General features: G+C 54.3%; 1 protein-coding gene and 1 long non-coding RNA gene across 4 annotated transcripts in view; one reads left to right on the top strand and one right to left on the bottom strand.

The window, feature by feature from the left end:
* SMOX (spermine oxidase) overlaps positions 1-15,740 on the top strand; it is a 39,531-nt gene that overhangs the window by 12,073 nt on the left and 11,718 nt on the right. For all 3 annotated transcript variants that reach the window (XM_050745227.1, XM_050745225.1, XM_050745224.1), the window contains exon 2: positions 14,459-14,692. In XM_050745227.1, coding sequence (XP_050601184.1) covers positions 14,485-14,692 — 208 coding nt within the window. In that variant the 5' untranslated portion in view covers positions 14,459-14,484. The remainder of the gene's footprint in view (positions 1-14,458; positions 14,693-15,740) is intronic.
* On the bottom strand, positions 9,885-12,096 carry LOC126929139 (uncharacterized). The gene is made up of 3 exons (XR_007717079.1): positions 11,848-12,096; positions 11,083-11,276; positions 9,885-10,338 (listed from the first exon to the last, which is right to left on the bottom strand). It is a non-coding gene; the product is annotated as an uncharacterized LOC126929139 (long non-coding RNA).

The following is a 15,740-nucleotide window of genomic DNA, read 5'->3' on the forward strand; positions in this document are numbered from 1 at the left end:
CTTGGGGCCCGTTTCCTCATCTGTAAAATGGGCAGCAGGGAGTTTATGATTATTAAAAGATGCAATGAATGGAAAGTGCCCAGCAAAGGGCCTGGCACAAGAGGGGCAAAATAGAGGTTTGCTGTGAGGTTCATCTGGTGACTAGATTTTTCTTTGGATATTTTCCTTTTTTCGTTTTGGGATTATGTATGCCACCTTTGCTCTATGATAAATTATGTTGCGTGGACACCGTAAGAGAGGTATTTGTGCTGGAAAAGGGTTTACAGTGGAGGAAGACCCTTCCCCACCTTCTGGGAGGAAGGCTGCCCGGATCCAGCACAGCTCAGACAGCTCTGACACTGGGGCTGTCGTGTCTCTTTGTGGGCAGAAAGCACAGGTCCCAGGCTGGGCGGAGTGGGACCTTGTGGCTCAGGAGACAGGATGGGCTTGCTGGAGACCCCACCCCCTCCCCAGGGCTGGAGCTGAAGCACAGTTGGGCTTTGTGCAGAGTCACGAGGGGCCGCTGAGGGGGAACTGCGCCCGGGCTGAGCTCACAGGCCTCAGTTCTTGTGAGTGGTTTTGAAAGAGTCAGCGGAAAGTGCTGACTGGGCTGTTCTCCTTCACCCCAGAATTGTGATGCTGCGGCTCCTGGCAGGGATAGGGGAGAAGCCCCACCGGGAAGCCACCCCCTCAGCTGCCAGCTCACACCTCCTAGGCGTCAAGTGTCCAGGCTGCAGAATGGGCGGATCTCTGTGCCGGGTGGTGCTGGGGACACTGACTCACATCGGGGCCGTGCCTGCAGGTGATGCCTGATGCAGGGGGCTGTGTTTCGGGGTGTGCTTGGCCCTACAATAGCAGGCAGCTTGGAGAAACTCTCCCAACCCTGCTGATAGCCAGGAGGAGAGAACTGGGCTTAGTAATCAGACCCCTGGGCTGACCTCCCCACTGCAGTCCTGCACTGAGGTATTTGGCTTCTGTCATTTTTCTGACCCCACCAGCTTGTTGTGAAGGGCAAAGATGATGACCAGTTGACACAGTTAGAACTCGTCTGGGTTTGTCCCAGTGGTGTCATGCCTGCTCACCCAGGTCATGCTGATGTGGCCCTTGCCCTCACCCCACATCCTGCCATTCAGCAAGTCCCCAGGAGGTTGACACAGCACTGCACCTCTGCTGCAGCGTTGCCTTGGCAGGAGGCTTTCCCTGACGCCCCTGTGCAAACAGTTTCCGGTCTCTCCGCCCTGCTTTTCCCTGACCTGACAGATCCTTAAGGGGGGCATCTGGGTGTTGCAGTATCCCCAGTGCCTCAGACAGTGCCTGGCACAGGTAGCCCTCCAGAAAGCTTTTTGAATGAATGAAAAATCTGTCCCCTGCTACTCCCCTCCCTGCCTTAGGCCTCACTCACGAACAGTGTCTGTGCTTTTCTCCAGTCTCCTTAGCACTGGCCCCACCCTAGGCTGGAAACGTGCCCCCCACCTGCCCGGTGCCCATCCAGACTCCCATTCGCGGCGGCCACCAGGTTGCAGGGCCTGTGTGTCTCCAGCGCCTGTGCCTGCCCCGCCCCCTTCCTGGTGCCTTGGGTGGCAGGTCGTGTGCCTCCTGGCAGGTGTGCGTCCTGCCCTTCCCCAGGGCGCCTCAGGGAGCCAACCTGCATGGCTGACTTGCCCAGGAAGCGCAGGGCGGCACGGGTGGGGCTGGGGCAGGCCCTGAGCGGAGGCGGGAGGTGTGTTCTCCCCACCTGACGCTGGAAGGCTTCCCCACTCCCCACTTCCGACTCCCAACTCCCAGGGCGGGGTGAGGCGGCTGCCAAAGTTATGGAGGAAGCTCAGGAGAGTGCATAGCGTGGGACCAGGGGATTCCAAGCCGGTCCAGGTGAGTTCTGGGAGAGAGCGAAAAGGGACAGCTTTGGAATCACATGTTGAGAGATGATCCTGTTAGCAGTGCCTCTGAGCCTCTGCATGTGCAGTTTCCCTGCGTGGAGCTCACTTCTCTCTCCTGGGAATTTCCGCCTCCTCTTCCACCCTCCATTAGGTCTTCCTTCCCATCGTCTCTTGAATTCATCATGATCCTTATTTCTGTACCTTTGAGTTCACTGGCTGTGAGCCTCAGGGCAGGGCCCTGTCTCTTTAATCCACTGCTGCGGAATCTCCAGGGGCTGATGCAGGGCCAGGCAAGGGTGCATCTTGTGGGAGACAAAACATACAAATATAGGTCTCTCTAAGGGCTTCTGATGAGGAGCCTGGGACCCAGCAGAGAGCAGAACAGATGTGATGGTCATTCCCATTTTGTGGATGAGGAAACAGTCTTTCCAAGATCACTCAGAGCTAGACCCCATCCCTGCTTCCTGGCTCCCGTCCTCTAGGGGAGCAGTCCCAGCACAGAGGTTGGACCTGAAGAGGGTGTTGAGATGCAGAGAGAAAGACGGGGAAGATGCGACTATGTGTGGCGGTGTGTGAACAACGTTGGGCAAGGACATCTGTGTGGCCTGAGGTGCTTTGTATGCCTGGAGAGCAGGGGGCTTTGGGAGCTGGGCAGCAGCGGGGTGGAGGGAGACCCAAGCCTAAGCCCAGGGTGGAGAGCTTGGGCACTGCCTGGCCTTGTGGCTCTCTCTGCCTCCTCCTCTCCTGCACTGTCAGACCCCAGTGGCTCTGGGCTGGCCAGGAGGCTGCGATTGGAACCTGAGCCTTGGCTGTACATTAGCATCATGTAGGTCCTTAAAGAAAAAAAAAAGTCCATGGTTGGGCCCCACCCCAGAGAGTCTAATTTAGATGACCTGGTATAGGTAGGGGTTATTTGTAAAAATCTCCAGGTGAGTCTAATGTACTGGCTGGAAGACGTTCCTGTCTCTTGGGCCTTGTAAGCTGTAGGACCTGGAGCAGGCTACCTGCCCACTTCATCCTAGCTCTGCATTTCAGAACAGCGGGGTCTGAGGCCCTGAGTGGGATTGGTTGGGGGAGTGTTTACCTGATCCACTTTGGGGAGTCTCTGTGGGGAGAGAGACGCTGACTCTTAGTTATCTATTGTTGGCTAACCAGTGACCCCAAAACCGGTAGCTTAAAATGGCAGTAAACATTTATTACGCTCACAGTTTGTGTAGGTCGGGAATTTGGTAGCAGTTTAGTTGGGTGGTTCTGGCTCGGGCTCTCTCATGAGGTTGCAGTCACAGTGTCAGCCAGCGCTGCAGACATCTGAAGGGGCAGGAGGATTTGCTTCTGAGACAGTGCGCTCACATGCGTGGCAGGACGGTTTGGTTGTTTATGGGAGGGCTCAGTTCCGTGCCCTGTGGGCTGCCCCAGGGTTGCCTGAGTGTCCTTCCCACATGGTGACTGGCTTCTCCCAGAGTAAGCTGCCCCAGGGAGCAAGGTGGAAGCCACAGTGTCTTTTATGTCTAGTTTCAGAAGTAACATTCCATCATTTCTGCCATATCCTATTGGCTGCAATGGTCAGCTTGGGAGAGAACTACACCAAGGCATGAATCCCAGGAGGCGGGGATCACTGAGGGGCATCTTAGAGGCTGGTGGCCACACAGATTGTCCTGTTGTTGCACCTGCAGCCTCACAGCCCTAGCCTAGGAGCTCCAAGCACCCCTACCAAGTAGGATAGCGGGGCGACCCTTCTATCCTGTTCTTCCCATTGTTAGTCCATAACTGTATCTCTGTGGGGTATGGTGGCTCTCTCTGAGGCCTGGTGGCTCTGCTCTGGAATCATTCTGCAGGGGGATCTGTGATCTTTCTACTGGCTGGGCTTCCTTCATCCCCACCCCTGCCTCTTACCCGGCCCAATCTTCCCTGCAGTGACTACCACTAGTGTGCAGACTGGGGCCTGTAGGAAAACATAAGGACTGTTGCTGCTACACACCTGGCTCTGGGATAAGCCCTCTGCATGCATTGTCACACACCCCTGTGGGGCAGGCACACTTTATCCCCATTTTACTGATGAGGAAACTGAGGCTCAGATCACTCATCTAATAAGTGGTGGGGATTCAAATGACTGGTATTCAAAAGCCAGTATCACACCCCAGGACCTGTGTGAAAACTGTGGTACTATAAGGTGTTCCCAAAGGATAGGCCTGTTTATTAAGTTGGGTCATCAAATGAAACATAAGGAAATACGCTTTCATGATGTGTGTGTGTGTGTAAGAGAAGTGTCTCTTCCTGGGGTTCCCCAAGGGCTGTGGTGACTTGGGTACCTCAAAACAAGGCTGATACCTTGGTCTTGAGGCTAGTATTCCCTCTCTGGGTTTCAGCTGTGTTAGGAGACTTTTTTTCTAAGGAAGCGAGCAGCTGTGAGCACCATCACCTATTGACCCTCTCCTGCCAGTGGCCTCGTCTGCTGTTATCAAGGGCAGCCTTGCACCAGCGTATTCGCCAGGGCAGTGACCGGTTCTGTGGTCTTTTTTTTTATTTAGAGACAAGGTCGCCCATAGTGGAGTAGAGTGGCATGATCATAGCTCATTGCAGCCTTACACACCTGGGCTCGGGTGATCCTCCCACCTCAGCCTTTGGAGTAGCTGGGACTCCAGTTGTGCATCACCATGCCCTAGCTAAGTTTTTTTTTTTTTTTTGACATGGAGTCTCGCTCTGTCGCCCAGGCTGGAGTGCAGCGGGGTGATCTTGGCTCACTGTAACCTCCGCCTCCCAGGTTCAAGCGATTCTCCTGCCTCAGCCTCCTAAGTAGCTGGGATTAACAGGTGCATGTCACCCCTTCTGGCTAATTTTTGTATTTTTAGTAGAGACGGTGTTTCACCCTGTTGGCCAGGCTGGTCTCGAACTCCTGACCTCGTGATTCACCTGCCTCGGCCTCCCAAAGTGCTGGGATTACAGGCGTGAACCACTGTCCCCAGCCCTAGCTAACTTTTAAATTTTTATTTTTGTAGAGGCAGGGTCTTGCTGTGTTGCCCAGGCTGGTCTCAACTTCCTGACCTCAAGCAATCCTCCTGCCTCAGCTTCCTAAAGCACTGGAATTATAGGCATGAGCCGCCATGCTGGGCCTGGTCTTTCTTACACCTGTGTGGTTGATGACTTCCTGCAGGGGAATTCAGAGTTGGGGTGTTAGGTCTTGCTTACAGGGAGGGAATCCAGACCATGGGGTCTTATCTTGAGAGCCACTAAAGGAAGCTGCAGTAGACTTTGCTGGGGTTACAGGAGGCTGGTGAATAGGTTCGGGAGTCAGGGCTGGCCTCTCTCAGGGTAGGGGTGATTTTCCCTATTAGACAAATGGGGAAAATGAGGTTCAAGTGCTAACAGACTCTCCCAAGGCCACACTGGTTAGTGGCAGAGGCTGCTGCCTGGGCAATTCATCTTCTCTAGTAGCATCCTGGAGTGGCATATCCTCCCAGCAGATCTCTGGTTGCTGAGAGGGCATGGAGCTTGCCTACCTCTGGAAGATCTGGAATCTGATTGGAAGAATGTGGGTTCTGTCTGCTGAGTGATGACTATCTATCTGGCAAGCCAGGGACGTCTGCAGATAGACATACACAAAGATGGGAAGCAGGGTGTGGGGTGTGAGGAGACTGAAAGTGGAAACTGAGCTGGTGGGGCTGGCCCAGAGCTTGAAAGGTTCAGAGGTGTTCAGAGCAATTGTGCCCAGGGCCTGACCTAATCTATTGTCAGAGTGTGATCAAGTGGCTAATTTTTGCTGAAGGTGGGACCTATAGGGTGGGGATTGGGATAAAGCTGCAGGGATGTGGCCTGGGGAAGGAATTGCAGTACCAGCCTCTGTTCTGGCCCATCTGTACCTGTGTCTCTCTCTGACTGACACTGTCATCAGGGCCCTCAGTGAGCTTTCTGCCCATCAGAAAGACCCTGCCCTTTGTCTGGCTTCTGTTTTTTGAGACAAAGTCTTGCTCTGTCTCCCAAGCTGGAGTGCAGTGGTGTGATCATGGTTCACTGTAGCCTTGACTTTCTAGACTGAAGCAATCCTCCTGCCTTGGCCTCCCAAAGTGCTGGGATTGCAGGTGTGAGCCAATGTATCCACCCCCCAGCCTCTCTGGCTTCTTTCTGAGCTTTCTTCCCCTCCTCCACCCCCAATTAGGTTTCTAGTTGAGTAGTCTCCTGGGTCTGCCCCTACAGGGAGCTATAAAATCACCTTATGCCTGCCAGGCAAAAGGGTCCTGAAACAATGAACCTCGGTGGTGTGCAGGACACCAAGGGACACAGAGATGCCCCAAAGTGCTCACCTCTCCCGGGGGGCCCTCCTGCTTTTGCCTCCCAGTGCCTGTGGGGGCCGTGTCTTTGGCTCTGTCCCTCCATGCACTGAGCCAATGGCTGCCTCTCCTTGCAACACATGCCTGCCAAGGGCCCCTGGCTCCTTCTTCTCATCTGAAATTGGCTTACAAAGCCTTTTTAAAGTTGTGCTTTTAGGGACTTTATGATTTTAGGGAAGAAATGTGGGTAGCAATGACAATGTGCTTGGAGAGAAGTCTGGGTGCCAGGCAGGATGATGGAGCCCTTCCGTGGTTTTGGCCTGTGAGGGCCAGGGGACATTGCTGGGGGCGGGGGCTCTGCTGAAAGAGGCTCCCACAGCTTTTCCCTTTCGTGAGCTTGGAACTGGCTAATGGCCACCACCTCTGATGCCCCCTTCCCCTCAGCAGTGGGGAGGATGGTCAGACTGAGTCAGGATTGAGAGGCTCAGGCCGTCAGTATTGGGTTGGGGTTAGCCAGATACAGATGTGGGGTGCCTGCATGATGTCAGTGTCAAGGTCCAGCCTGATATTAGGGTTGGGGCCAAGGTGAAGGCTGGGTTCTAAGCTCAGATGAAGATCGGGGCTCTTCTATAAGTGAGACAGAGCTCTGGGCCCTAGGAAAGGTGACTTCTGTACTGGTCTCTTTGGGGATCTTTCTCCCTCTCCCACCCGGTCTGAGATGACCCTCACAGTGGCCACACCTTTTACCTGTGCTAATTTAATCGTCCTACAAAGTAGCTGTACCTATCCCCATTTTACAGATGGGAAAGCTTGAAGACCAAAGGAAGCCTTCAGATATCAGATAGGGCTGAGACAAGTGTGCAGTGGTGGGGTACAGAGGGTGCATCCTTGGAGTGAGTTCAGAGGTGTTGGCCAAATGGGGCCTGGAGAAGGGAAGACACTGGCCCAGGGGTCACCTGGCAAGGTAGAGATTGAGCTGGGGCCTGAACCCAGGTCTCCGGGCTCCTGGGCCAGTGTTCTCTCCCTCCCCTTGTGTTTCCTGGACTCATGGGCTGCCCCTGCTCTGTTCCCCACACCTGCCACCCCCTTCTCCCTCCGTGGCGGCCCAGCCTGGCCCAGCAGTCCTTTTACTTCCTGACTGGCCTGAGTGAGGAGGCTGGGGAGGGTCTGGCTGGGAGGAGTTGGGGCCCAGCCCCTCCCCGGTTGAGGGGTGGGAGGAGCCTCACCGCAGACACAGAGCCCCTTTGTCTGGGCCGTTGTGCAAAGCAGCTGGTCTGGGATTTCTGGGCGTTTTTACATTTGAAGAATAATTGCATTGTCTGGGGGGCCTCAAGAATCCAAATCCCTCCCCAGACTTCCAGGCAGTCCAAAGATGTGCCCCTGGAGCAGCTCCCCAGCTTCCCTCCCACTCCCTTTCCTCCTGTTAGAAACCTGAGAAAGAGCAGGGCGGGGGCGGGAGGCATGGGGAAACTGAGGTGGGGCTGCCCTTAGGGACTAGAAGTCTCCATTGGGAAGAGAGGTTTTAAGTCCCCAAGGCTGGTTGGGAAGGGGGCAAGTGAGCTGTCCCCTGCTGCCCAGGGCACCACAGTCCTGGACAGGTCTCATGAGCAGATGTGGGGTTGAAGGAGGGAGGAGGCTGCTGGTGGAAGGGCTGGGTATATTTTGGGGCACTTCAGCTGGTGGAGTCCTGGGTTCCAAGGAGAGCCAGGCAAAGTGAGCCAGGTGGGCTAACTTCCTGGGAGCCTCACTCTTCTTCTCTGGGAAATGGATTAGGAAATTCATCCTGGGGTGACCTTGAGAAAAAGGCAGGGCTCAGGCACACTTGGGAATAGCCTGTGTTCAGAGGGGGCCAGAGATGGGTAGGAGTTTTTTTTTTTTTCTCTCTCTCTCTCTCTTTTTTTTTTTTTTTTGAGAGGGAGTCTCACTCTGTCACCCAGGCTGGAGTGCAGTGGTGTGATCTTGACTCACTGCACTCTCTACCTTCCAGGTTCAAGTGATTCTCCTGCCTCAGCCTCCCGAGTAGCTGGGATTACAGGCACGCACCACCACACCCGGCTAATTTTTGTATTTTTAGTAGAGACAGGGTTTCACCATGTTGGACAGGCTGGTCTCAAACTCCTGACTTCAAGTGATCCACCTGCCTCGGCCTCCCAAAGTACTGGGATTATAGGCGTGAGCCACCATGCCTGGTTCTCTCTCTCTCTTTTTAGAAGTAAAGCTTTATTTTAGTTTATTTTAGAGACAGGGTCTTGCTCTGTTGCCCAGACTAGAGTGCCATGGCGCTATCATAGCTCATTGCAACCTCAAACTTCCAGGCTCAAGCCATCCTTCGTCCTTGGTCTCCTGTGTAGCTGGGACTACAGACGCATTTCACCACAACTAGCTAATTTTTAAATTTTTTTTTTGTTTATGTTTCCGATAGTCTGAATATGTTTGCGATTTTTAATTTTTAGTAGAAACTAGGTCTCACTATGTTGTCCAGGCTGGTCTCTTAACTCCTGGGCTCAAGTGATCCTCCCACTTTGGCCTCCCAAAGTGCCAGGATTACAGGCATGAGCCACCTGTAATGGCTCTGACCACACCTGGCCAGATTTTTATGTCTTGTGAGGGGTGTCTTGGAAGGGTGTGGGGTACGGGAGGCTGGCCTCTCCTGGCACTGTTTTGTTTCAGTAACCACTCTTGGAGAGAGGCGTGATGTACTGATTTTTGGGTGATGCTGAGGTGGGCTTCAATGTTAAAGAAAGGGCACCGCACACCCAGCTGGGTGATTGAGTCCACTGTGGTTCACTCACAGGGCTTGGCTGTGCTCACCTTGGGCAGAGGCTCACCAGTCTAGCCTGGGACCTCAGCCCTGCTTTGTGGCTGTGGGGCTCCAACCTCATTCTTGAGATAATAGACAACAGAATTTCCTGGGGTGAGATGCCTGTGCTTTGGGGTAGGCTCGGGGGCAGGTGACAGTGCAGAACCAGTATGAGGGACTCACATTTCAAGGGTGTCTGTTGCTTCAGGAAACAGTAATGGAGCAGGCCTTGCTGGTGGTTCGAGCAGCACTCAGCCCTGAAATCACACAAGGGTGTGCATATGTTAAGAGAACCCAGAACCAGCTTCTCTGACATGTATGAGGGAGGCTGTTTCCTGCAGGCCTTCAGGTGGGCTGGGCTGGGCTGGGGAGGCTCCCGGCTTTTGGTGAAGTTGGGGGTCTGTGTGTATGTTTCGGAGGGGGAGTTGTGAGTGAGAACTGAAGCTAGAAAGGCCAGCTGGGTCAAGAGGGCAAGGCTGACATGCAGAGATCTTCCCCAGGCCTGCTACATAGTAGGTACTCAGTGAATTGCTAAATTATATTCCCTGGTCAACGAGATGCCCAGCTGTGCTTATCCTTGGAGAGTGGGGCTGGGAGATTGAGACCTGCATAGGTGAGGCTCAGATAGAGGAGGGGGGTGGGAGGTGCTCCTGGGGCAGCTAGGGTGGAGGTGACAATGATTCAGGCTGTGGGGTTGCCATGGCTTGACCCGACAAATGATGAGGGTCTCCCACTAAGGGTGACTCCAGATTTGAGCCTAGGGACTGCTTGGTGGTCCTGTGATTTGACCTCAGTGAGGAAAATGCCAGGAGTTGGGTGGTGCCCCCAGTTTAGTTCTGGCCACTTCCAAGGGGGGCTTGGCAGGGTCAAACGTTGGAGACCAGGACTAACACGTGTCTCTAGTATTTGGCCATTAGGAGGTACTTGCTGGAATGTAAATTTCTTTACTTTTTTTTTTCTGAGACAGGGTCTCACTCTGTTGCCCAGGCTGGAGCACAGTGATGCGATCTCAGCTCACTGCAACTAGAGTGTAAATTTCTGAGGGTGTCAAAATGAAATTGGGGAGGATGTTCCAGGGATGGGATGAAGAAGTGGCAGTTCACACAAAGTTTGGTGGCTCATGCCCACTCTGGTCACCTGACCTCTGAGTCTTTATTCATCCGTCTTTGGCAACCCTGCCACAGGACGGGGCTTTTCTTCCCTCTTTTCCTCTCTCCATATCCTGCTACTTTCCTGTGTCCAATGTGGCTTCTTGGGACACTTCAGTCAGGGTGGTGGCGGCTCTGGACAGCTGGGGGAGGTGGAGTCCTGCAGGCTGGAGAATTGGCTGCACGGCATCTTGGATGAAATTGCCAGGGGACCAGGGGGTGCACTCGTGCCCTGGCTGGCCTGATTTCTTGATGCTCCCAGGCATTGCCTGCATGGGGACATGAAGAATTAACTCAAGGCGTGGGTGCAGGCACTGGGCAAGAGGCTTACACCCCCCCCTTTGCCATGGAAGCAGGAGCAAGAAGGCAAGTGTCTGTTGCCCGCCCTCCTCCTCTTCCCTGCCTGGCTGAGCCAGCACTTTTTTCTTCTCTCCTTTATCTGCTCAAAAAGTACAGGGTGTTCTGTTTCTCCTGTGCATACAGATCAAGAAGTGGATGTTATTTCTTTCTTTCTTTCCCCAAGGCGAGAGAAGGACAGGGCAGGCACCGAGGACCATTTAAGCGATTGTCTTTCCTCAATAAGGCAGTTTCTCATACATTAAAACAAAACAAAACAAACCCCAAAAGGGAAAGGAAACGATGACACAAACCAACAGAAAACAAGTTGCCCCTTACTGCCCCCACTCCCCACCAGGCGTTTAGCACACAGTAGGCGTCCTGGCTATGTTCTCTCTCTCCCTTTCGGTTGGACCCCAGGGTATGCTGGCTCCATGGGATGATTAAGTGATGTTAAGGACGCTGCTGTCCAGGGTGTGCTGGCTCCATGGGATGATATTAGGGCCACAGGACAGACTCATTTCTCTGCCCTCTGTGGGCTGTGTAGGGGGCTCCTCTGGCTTCCTGGAGGCACTGGGGGTTGACAGGCTTATCTAGGACAGGGCCTGAGGAGGGACAGGACTGTGGGATTAGCTCTGAGGGTCAGGATACAGGGGACTCACATGGCCCCTGCTTACTTGCGTGGCATTCCATGTGCGATGTCTGTTTGAGTTCAAAGTCTCTGAGACCAGGTGCAGGGAGCTGGGGGTTCTTTCTGTGCTGATCTTGGAGGCTGCCTGCATTCACATTGTCCATTCCACAGCTTGTTCCAAAGACAGTCTGCTCACGGTGTAGCTTCCGCATTTGACAAATTATTTTTATGCACGAGGCCCTTGAAAATGTTGACAGTCTTGTGACATCCATGGAGGGTCTTATTTGACGGCCACAACAGAGCGGTGAGGACAAGCGGCCCATGCAAGGCTCTGGGAGCTGGGAAGGCAGGTAGCTGGCTAGGACGGCCCTGCTGGCACCGAGCGCTGTTCGCCTATCCTGGCTTCCCAAGGCTGGAGCTTATCTGGTCCCCTGGTTTTCAGAGGTGGTGCTCCAGGGAGCCTGGGGTGAGGGGGACCCGCAGTTTAATACCTGCTACACCCTGACCTCCATAGCAGCTTTTTAAGGGGTTCCACCAGTAAGGCGTGAGAGCCACTGCAGCCATGCCTTTCCGTAGTGGATAGGAGACTGTGGGGGGGGGTTGCCTGGGGCAGTGCCGCCAGGCGGGTTGCGGCGCCACGTCAGTCCAGGGTGCGCAGGGTGGCGGCGTCCCCCTCGCAGCTGGCGCGGCCCCTCCGGAGCACGCCGCGTGTTTACCGACCTGACGCAGCGTCCCGGCCCGGCTGGCAGACATCCGGCAGCATCACCGCTGACCCTCCCCGCCCGCCCCATGCAGGCGGCCACATCCTTACCTCTAAATTTAGTCTGCAGGAAGGAGAACCTGGGGTAGGGTGGGGGAGGACTGGAGCCAGCCCTGATGCCTGTCCTCCTGGGAGGGAGGCAGGACATAGCATCTCTGGGGTGAGGGAGGAGAGGGACGGGAGTCAAGAGGACAGAGGCGGCGAGGAGGAAAGCGCCGGAGCGGCCCTGCTCCCGGCGTGGCCTCATCGCCAGCGAAAGTGCGACACCCGCTGTCTGGGAAGGGGAGCGGGAGCCCTTGCCTCGGAACTGGAGGCTGCCCGGATGGGGCTCCGGGTCTCGGGCGCCACCTACCGGCCTTTTTGGGAACCGATTCTGCACGGAGTTGGCGGGCCTGGGTCTCAGGGGAGCTTGGAGGACTTTTAGGGGCTGGAGGGTGGGCGGGGAGGGGGGTGGAGGGAGGATTCCAGTCCAGGCCCAGGTATTGCAAGGGTAGGTGGAATGGGCGGGGGGCGGCGGGGGGGAGGCACAAAGAGCAGCTTCTCAGCCTGAGCGTATTTCGAAAAAAGCCTCCTTTGCTCACCCATGTCACTTAAGTCATGTTAAGGACGCTGCGGTTCAAAGCAGGATGGAAACCTCAGTGGTCAGACCCTGAAATGCATAGAGAAGAAAGTCAGTGTGGCAGCCTTTGACGGATTGATTGGAAGGCAGGAATGACTATCTTGTTAGTGAGGTGTATGTAGATATATACAGTGAATTACACATATCTCAAATGTGTAACTCAGCGAATCTTCATATGTGCACTGGGTACCCACTCTTCAGATTAAGATACTTATTCCCTCTACGTAAGAAAGTCCCCTCCTGCCCCCTTCAGTCATCTCCCTGCCTCCTAACCTCTCTTCTGACCTCTGGCTTCACAGATTGGGTTTGCCTCTTCCTGAGCTTCGTGGGAATGAGGTCATAGTCTGTGCCTTTTTGTGTCTGGCTTCTTTTGCTCAGTGTGTGGTTGAGGTGCATCTGTGTGGTTGGGAGTATCAGTAGTTGGGTTCTGTTTATTGCTGAAGAGTAGTGCGTGGTATGGATATGCTACTTACAGCACCGGATATGTATCTGTCCTCCTGCTGATAGACTTGTGGGGTGTTTTTATTTTCAGGCTGTTATGAATGTAGCTGCTGTGCACACTCTTTAACATGCGTCTTTGGTGGAATCTGCCCCCTTTCTGTTGGGTGTATGCTTTAGAGTGGGATTGCTATGTCATGGGAACAGTTATGCACAGCTTTATTAGGTACGGGTGACAGTGCCCCTTGTTTGCTGTCCGGCAGCCACCTTCCACCCACATTTGTTCCCTGTTAGATCCTGGATACTATTAGATTCTGCAACTGCTGCCACTTAAACCTCAGCAAAGACAGCTGGAATCGAAATTGCTTGAATCAGGGAAGGAACAGGGACAGCATCTGAGTTGAGTTGTTCCTCAGGGTGGCCCCCAGATACCTCCAAACCCTCCGGGTCATTCTAGGAAGAGAAACACAGCCTCTCCTAGCCCTGGGGCCAGATTTGGGGACCCCCTTGGTTTCCCAGCCATCAGCTCCCCTAATCTGGCGTCTCTGAGCAAACTGGTTTAGTGTAACTGTCAATTTCATGTCTGGCCTCTGGTGCCATGGGTCCTCTTGGTCCACTGTTTCCTGGGCTCCTTGCTGCTTTGTGGTGGCTGAGGGACTGGGTGGCTGGGAAAACAACCTACCCGGAATAGCAGGCTTGTTGGATGCAGGCCTCGTGGCACTTTCTTGGGGGAGGGCGGGACTATGTCCTGCCCACCAAATTGCCACTTCATTGAGGCTGTGAAAGACCAACAGAAAGCCAGAGACAAGAGAAGGGGCAAGGGAAAGAGAGAGTGCCAGGGAAAAGCCAGGCAAAGGAGGGAGAACAGAGGGTCCAGGGTTGTGTGTACATGTATCCTGGGGTCTGTGTGAGTATCCTGAGGTTTGTGTGAATATCTTGGGGTCCATGCAAGTATCTTCGGGTCCAGGCAAGTATCCTGGGGTCCAGTCAAGTATCCTGGGGTCCAGGCAAGTATCCTGGGGTCTGTGTATCCTGGGGCATCTGTGTGAGTATCTTTGGGTCCAGACAAGTATCCTGGGGTCTGTGTGAGCATCCTGGCATTGGCACCAGGTGGACCACAGCAGCTATGCCATGCTGAGCTGGTCCGGAATCAGCAGACCCAGGCCCCAGTCTCTCCTGACTGTAGCCTTCTTGGTCATCTCCTCACTGGCCGCCCTCTCATCTCTACTTTGGGGCCTGTGGTCAGGGAAGAAGCAGTGCCTAACAAGTTTGGGGGTGGGATTGAGAATTTCAGGGGCTTAAGATGGGCTCCTAGGTCTCCTGCCTGCTGGTGGGGACCCAAAATGCATCCCTCCCTTACATTCTCCTTCCTTCCCTTTCTTCCTTTTTTCCTCCCTTCCTGCCACCTTCTCTTATTTATTCTTCCCTCCCTCCCTGCCCCTTTGGAGGTGGCTCTTCTTGTCCAGGTCCTCAGAGAGGGAGGGAGAGGACTCCAGGTTCCCCCACCCGCAACAGAGGGCAGAGTGTGATGGGAGCCCTGAGTGTCCCTTGGGGCAGGTGGGAAGTGAAGGCAGAGCCAGTGAGCTGTGCTACCTCCTCCTGCAGGTTCCTAGAAGGTGAGTGCGGACGGTATGCAAAGTTGTGAATCTAGTGGCGACAGTGCGGATGACCCTCTCAGTCGTGGCCTACGGAGAAGGGGACAGCCTCGTGTGGTGGTGATCGGCGCCGGCTTGGCTGGCCTGGCTGCAGCCAAAGCACTTCTCGAGCAGGGCTTCACGGATGTCACTGTGCTTGAGGCTTCCAGCCACATCGGAGGCCGTGTGCAGAGTGTGAAACTTGGTAAGTGCCACCCAGTCTAGCCAAGCCACCTCCCCAGGTCACCTTTAGTCTCCTAATTCCCGGCTCTGCCTGAAGTCTCATTATTTTAGCTTCTGGGATAAATGTTCCATCGTGCATCCTGCCTGGGCGTTTTCCAGAAGCTTCCTTTGCTCCTCGTGGCAGCCCTCTGAAGTGGGCATGGTAGGGCCCTGACTTTCACTTGTGGAGAATGCTGGCTATATTCTGACGTAGCGTTCACAGTGTTTAGGAGGGAGTGGACATCCACGCTCTCTTGGTACTGAGTGGGCCAGTTTCTATTTCACTTGCAGAAGTGAAATTGTTCTGCAAGGCCCTAGTAGTCGTTAACTTTTGATTGTGAGTTAGTCTATCGTGACTGAGAGCTAGCCCTGCAGCAGTAGGATCCTGGGTTAGCAGAGGTGAAAGGGGATTTTGGGTCTCCATGTGTGTGATGGGCAGGTCTTGGGATTATCTGGGAAGTGGATCTGTCCAGGTTGCAGAGCAGTGAGGACCCTGGAGAAAGCAGCCAGGTAAGAGACTTGCCTTAGGGGTGGGCAGACTTTGCCAGGGGTCTCAGAGAGTGGGGAAATTGCCCGAAATCCCCCGGTCAGGGCTTCCCAACCAGGGGGGGTGTGGTAAGATCTGACCAACGAGGGGTTGGGTGGGTAGGAACCATGAAAATGACCCAGTGAGACCACACATGGCCTGGAATGTGTGGCTACACTGGTCCTCTAGAGGATTTTTTTTTTTTTTTTTTTTTTTTTTTTTGAGACAGTCTTGCTGTGTCACCCAGGCTGGAGTGCCGTGGCATGATCTTGGTTCACTGCAACCTTCGCCTCCGGGGTTCAGGAGATTCTCCAGCCTCAGCCTCCTGAGTAGCTGGGATTACAGGTGTGTGCCACCGTACCTGGCTAATTTTTGTATTTTTAGTACAGATGGGCGTTTCACCATGTTGGCCAGGCTGGTCTTGAACTCCTGACCTCAGGTGATCCGCCTGCCTCGGCCTCTTGTAGGAACTTTGATCACATTAAGTGTCTTCCCCTACAGCATT

Source organism: Macaca thibetana, chromosome 10, assembly GCF_024542745.1.
Source record: "Macaca thibetana thibetana isolate TM-01 chromosome 10, ASM2454274v1, whole genome shotgun sequence".
NCBI classification, from domain to species: Eukaryota; Metazoa; Chordata; class Mammalia; order Primates; family Cercopithecidae; genus Macaca; species Macaca thibetana.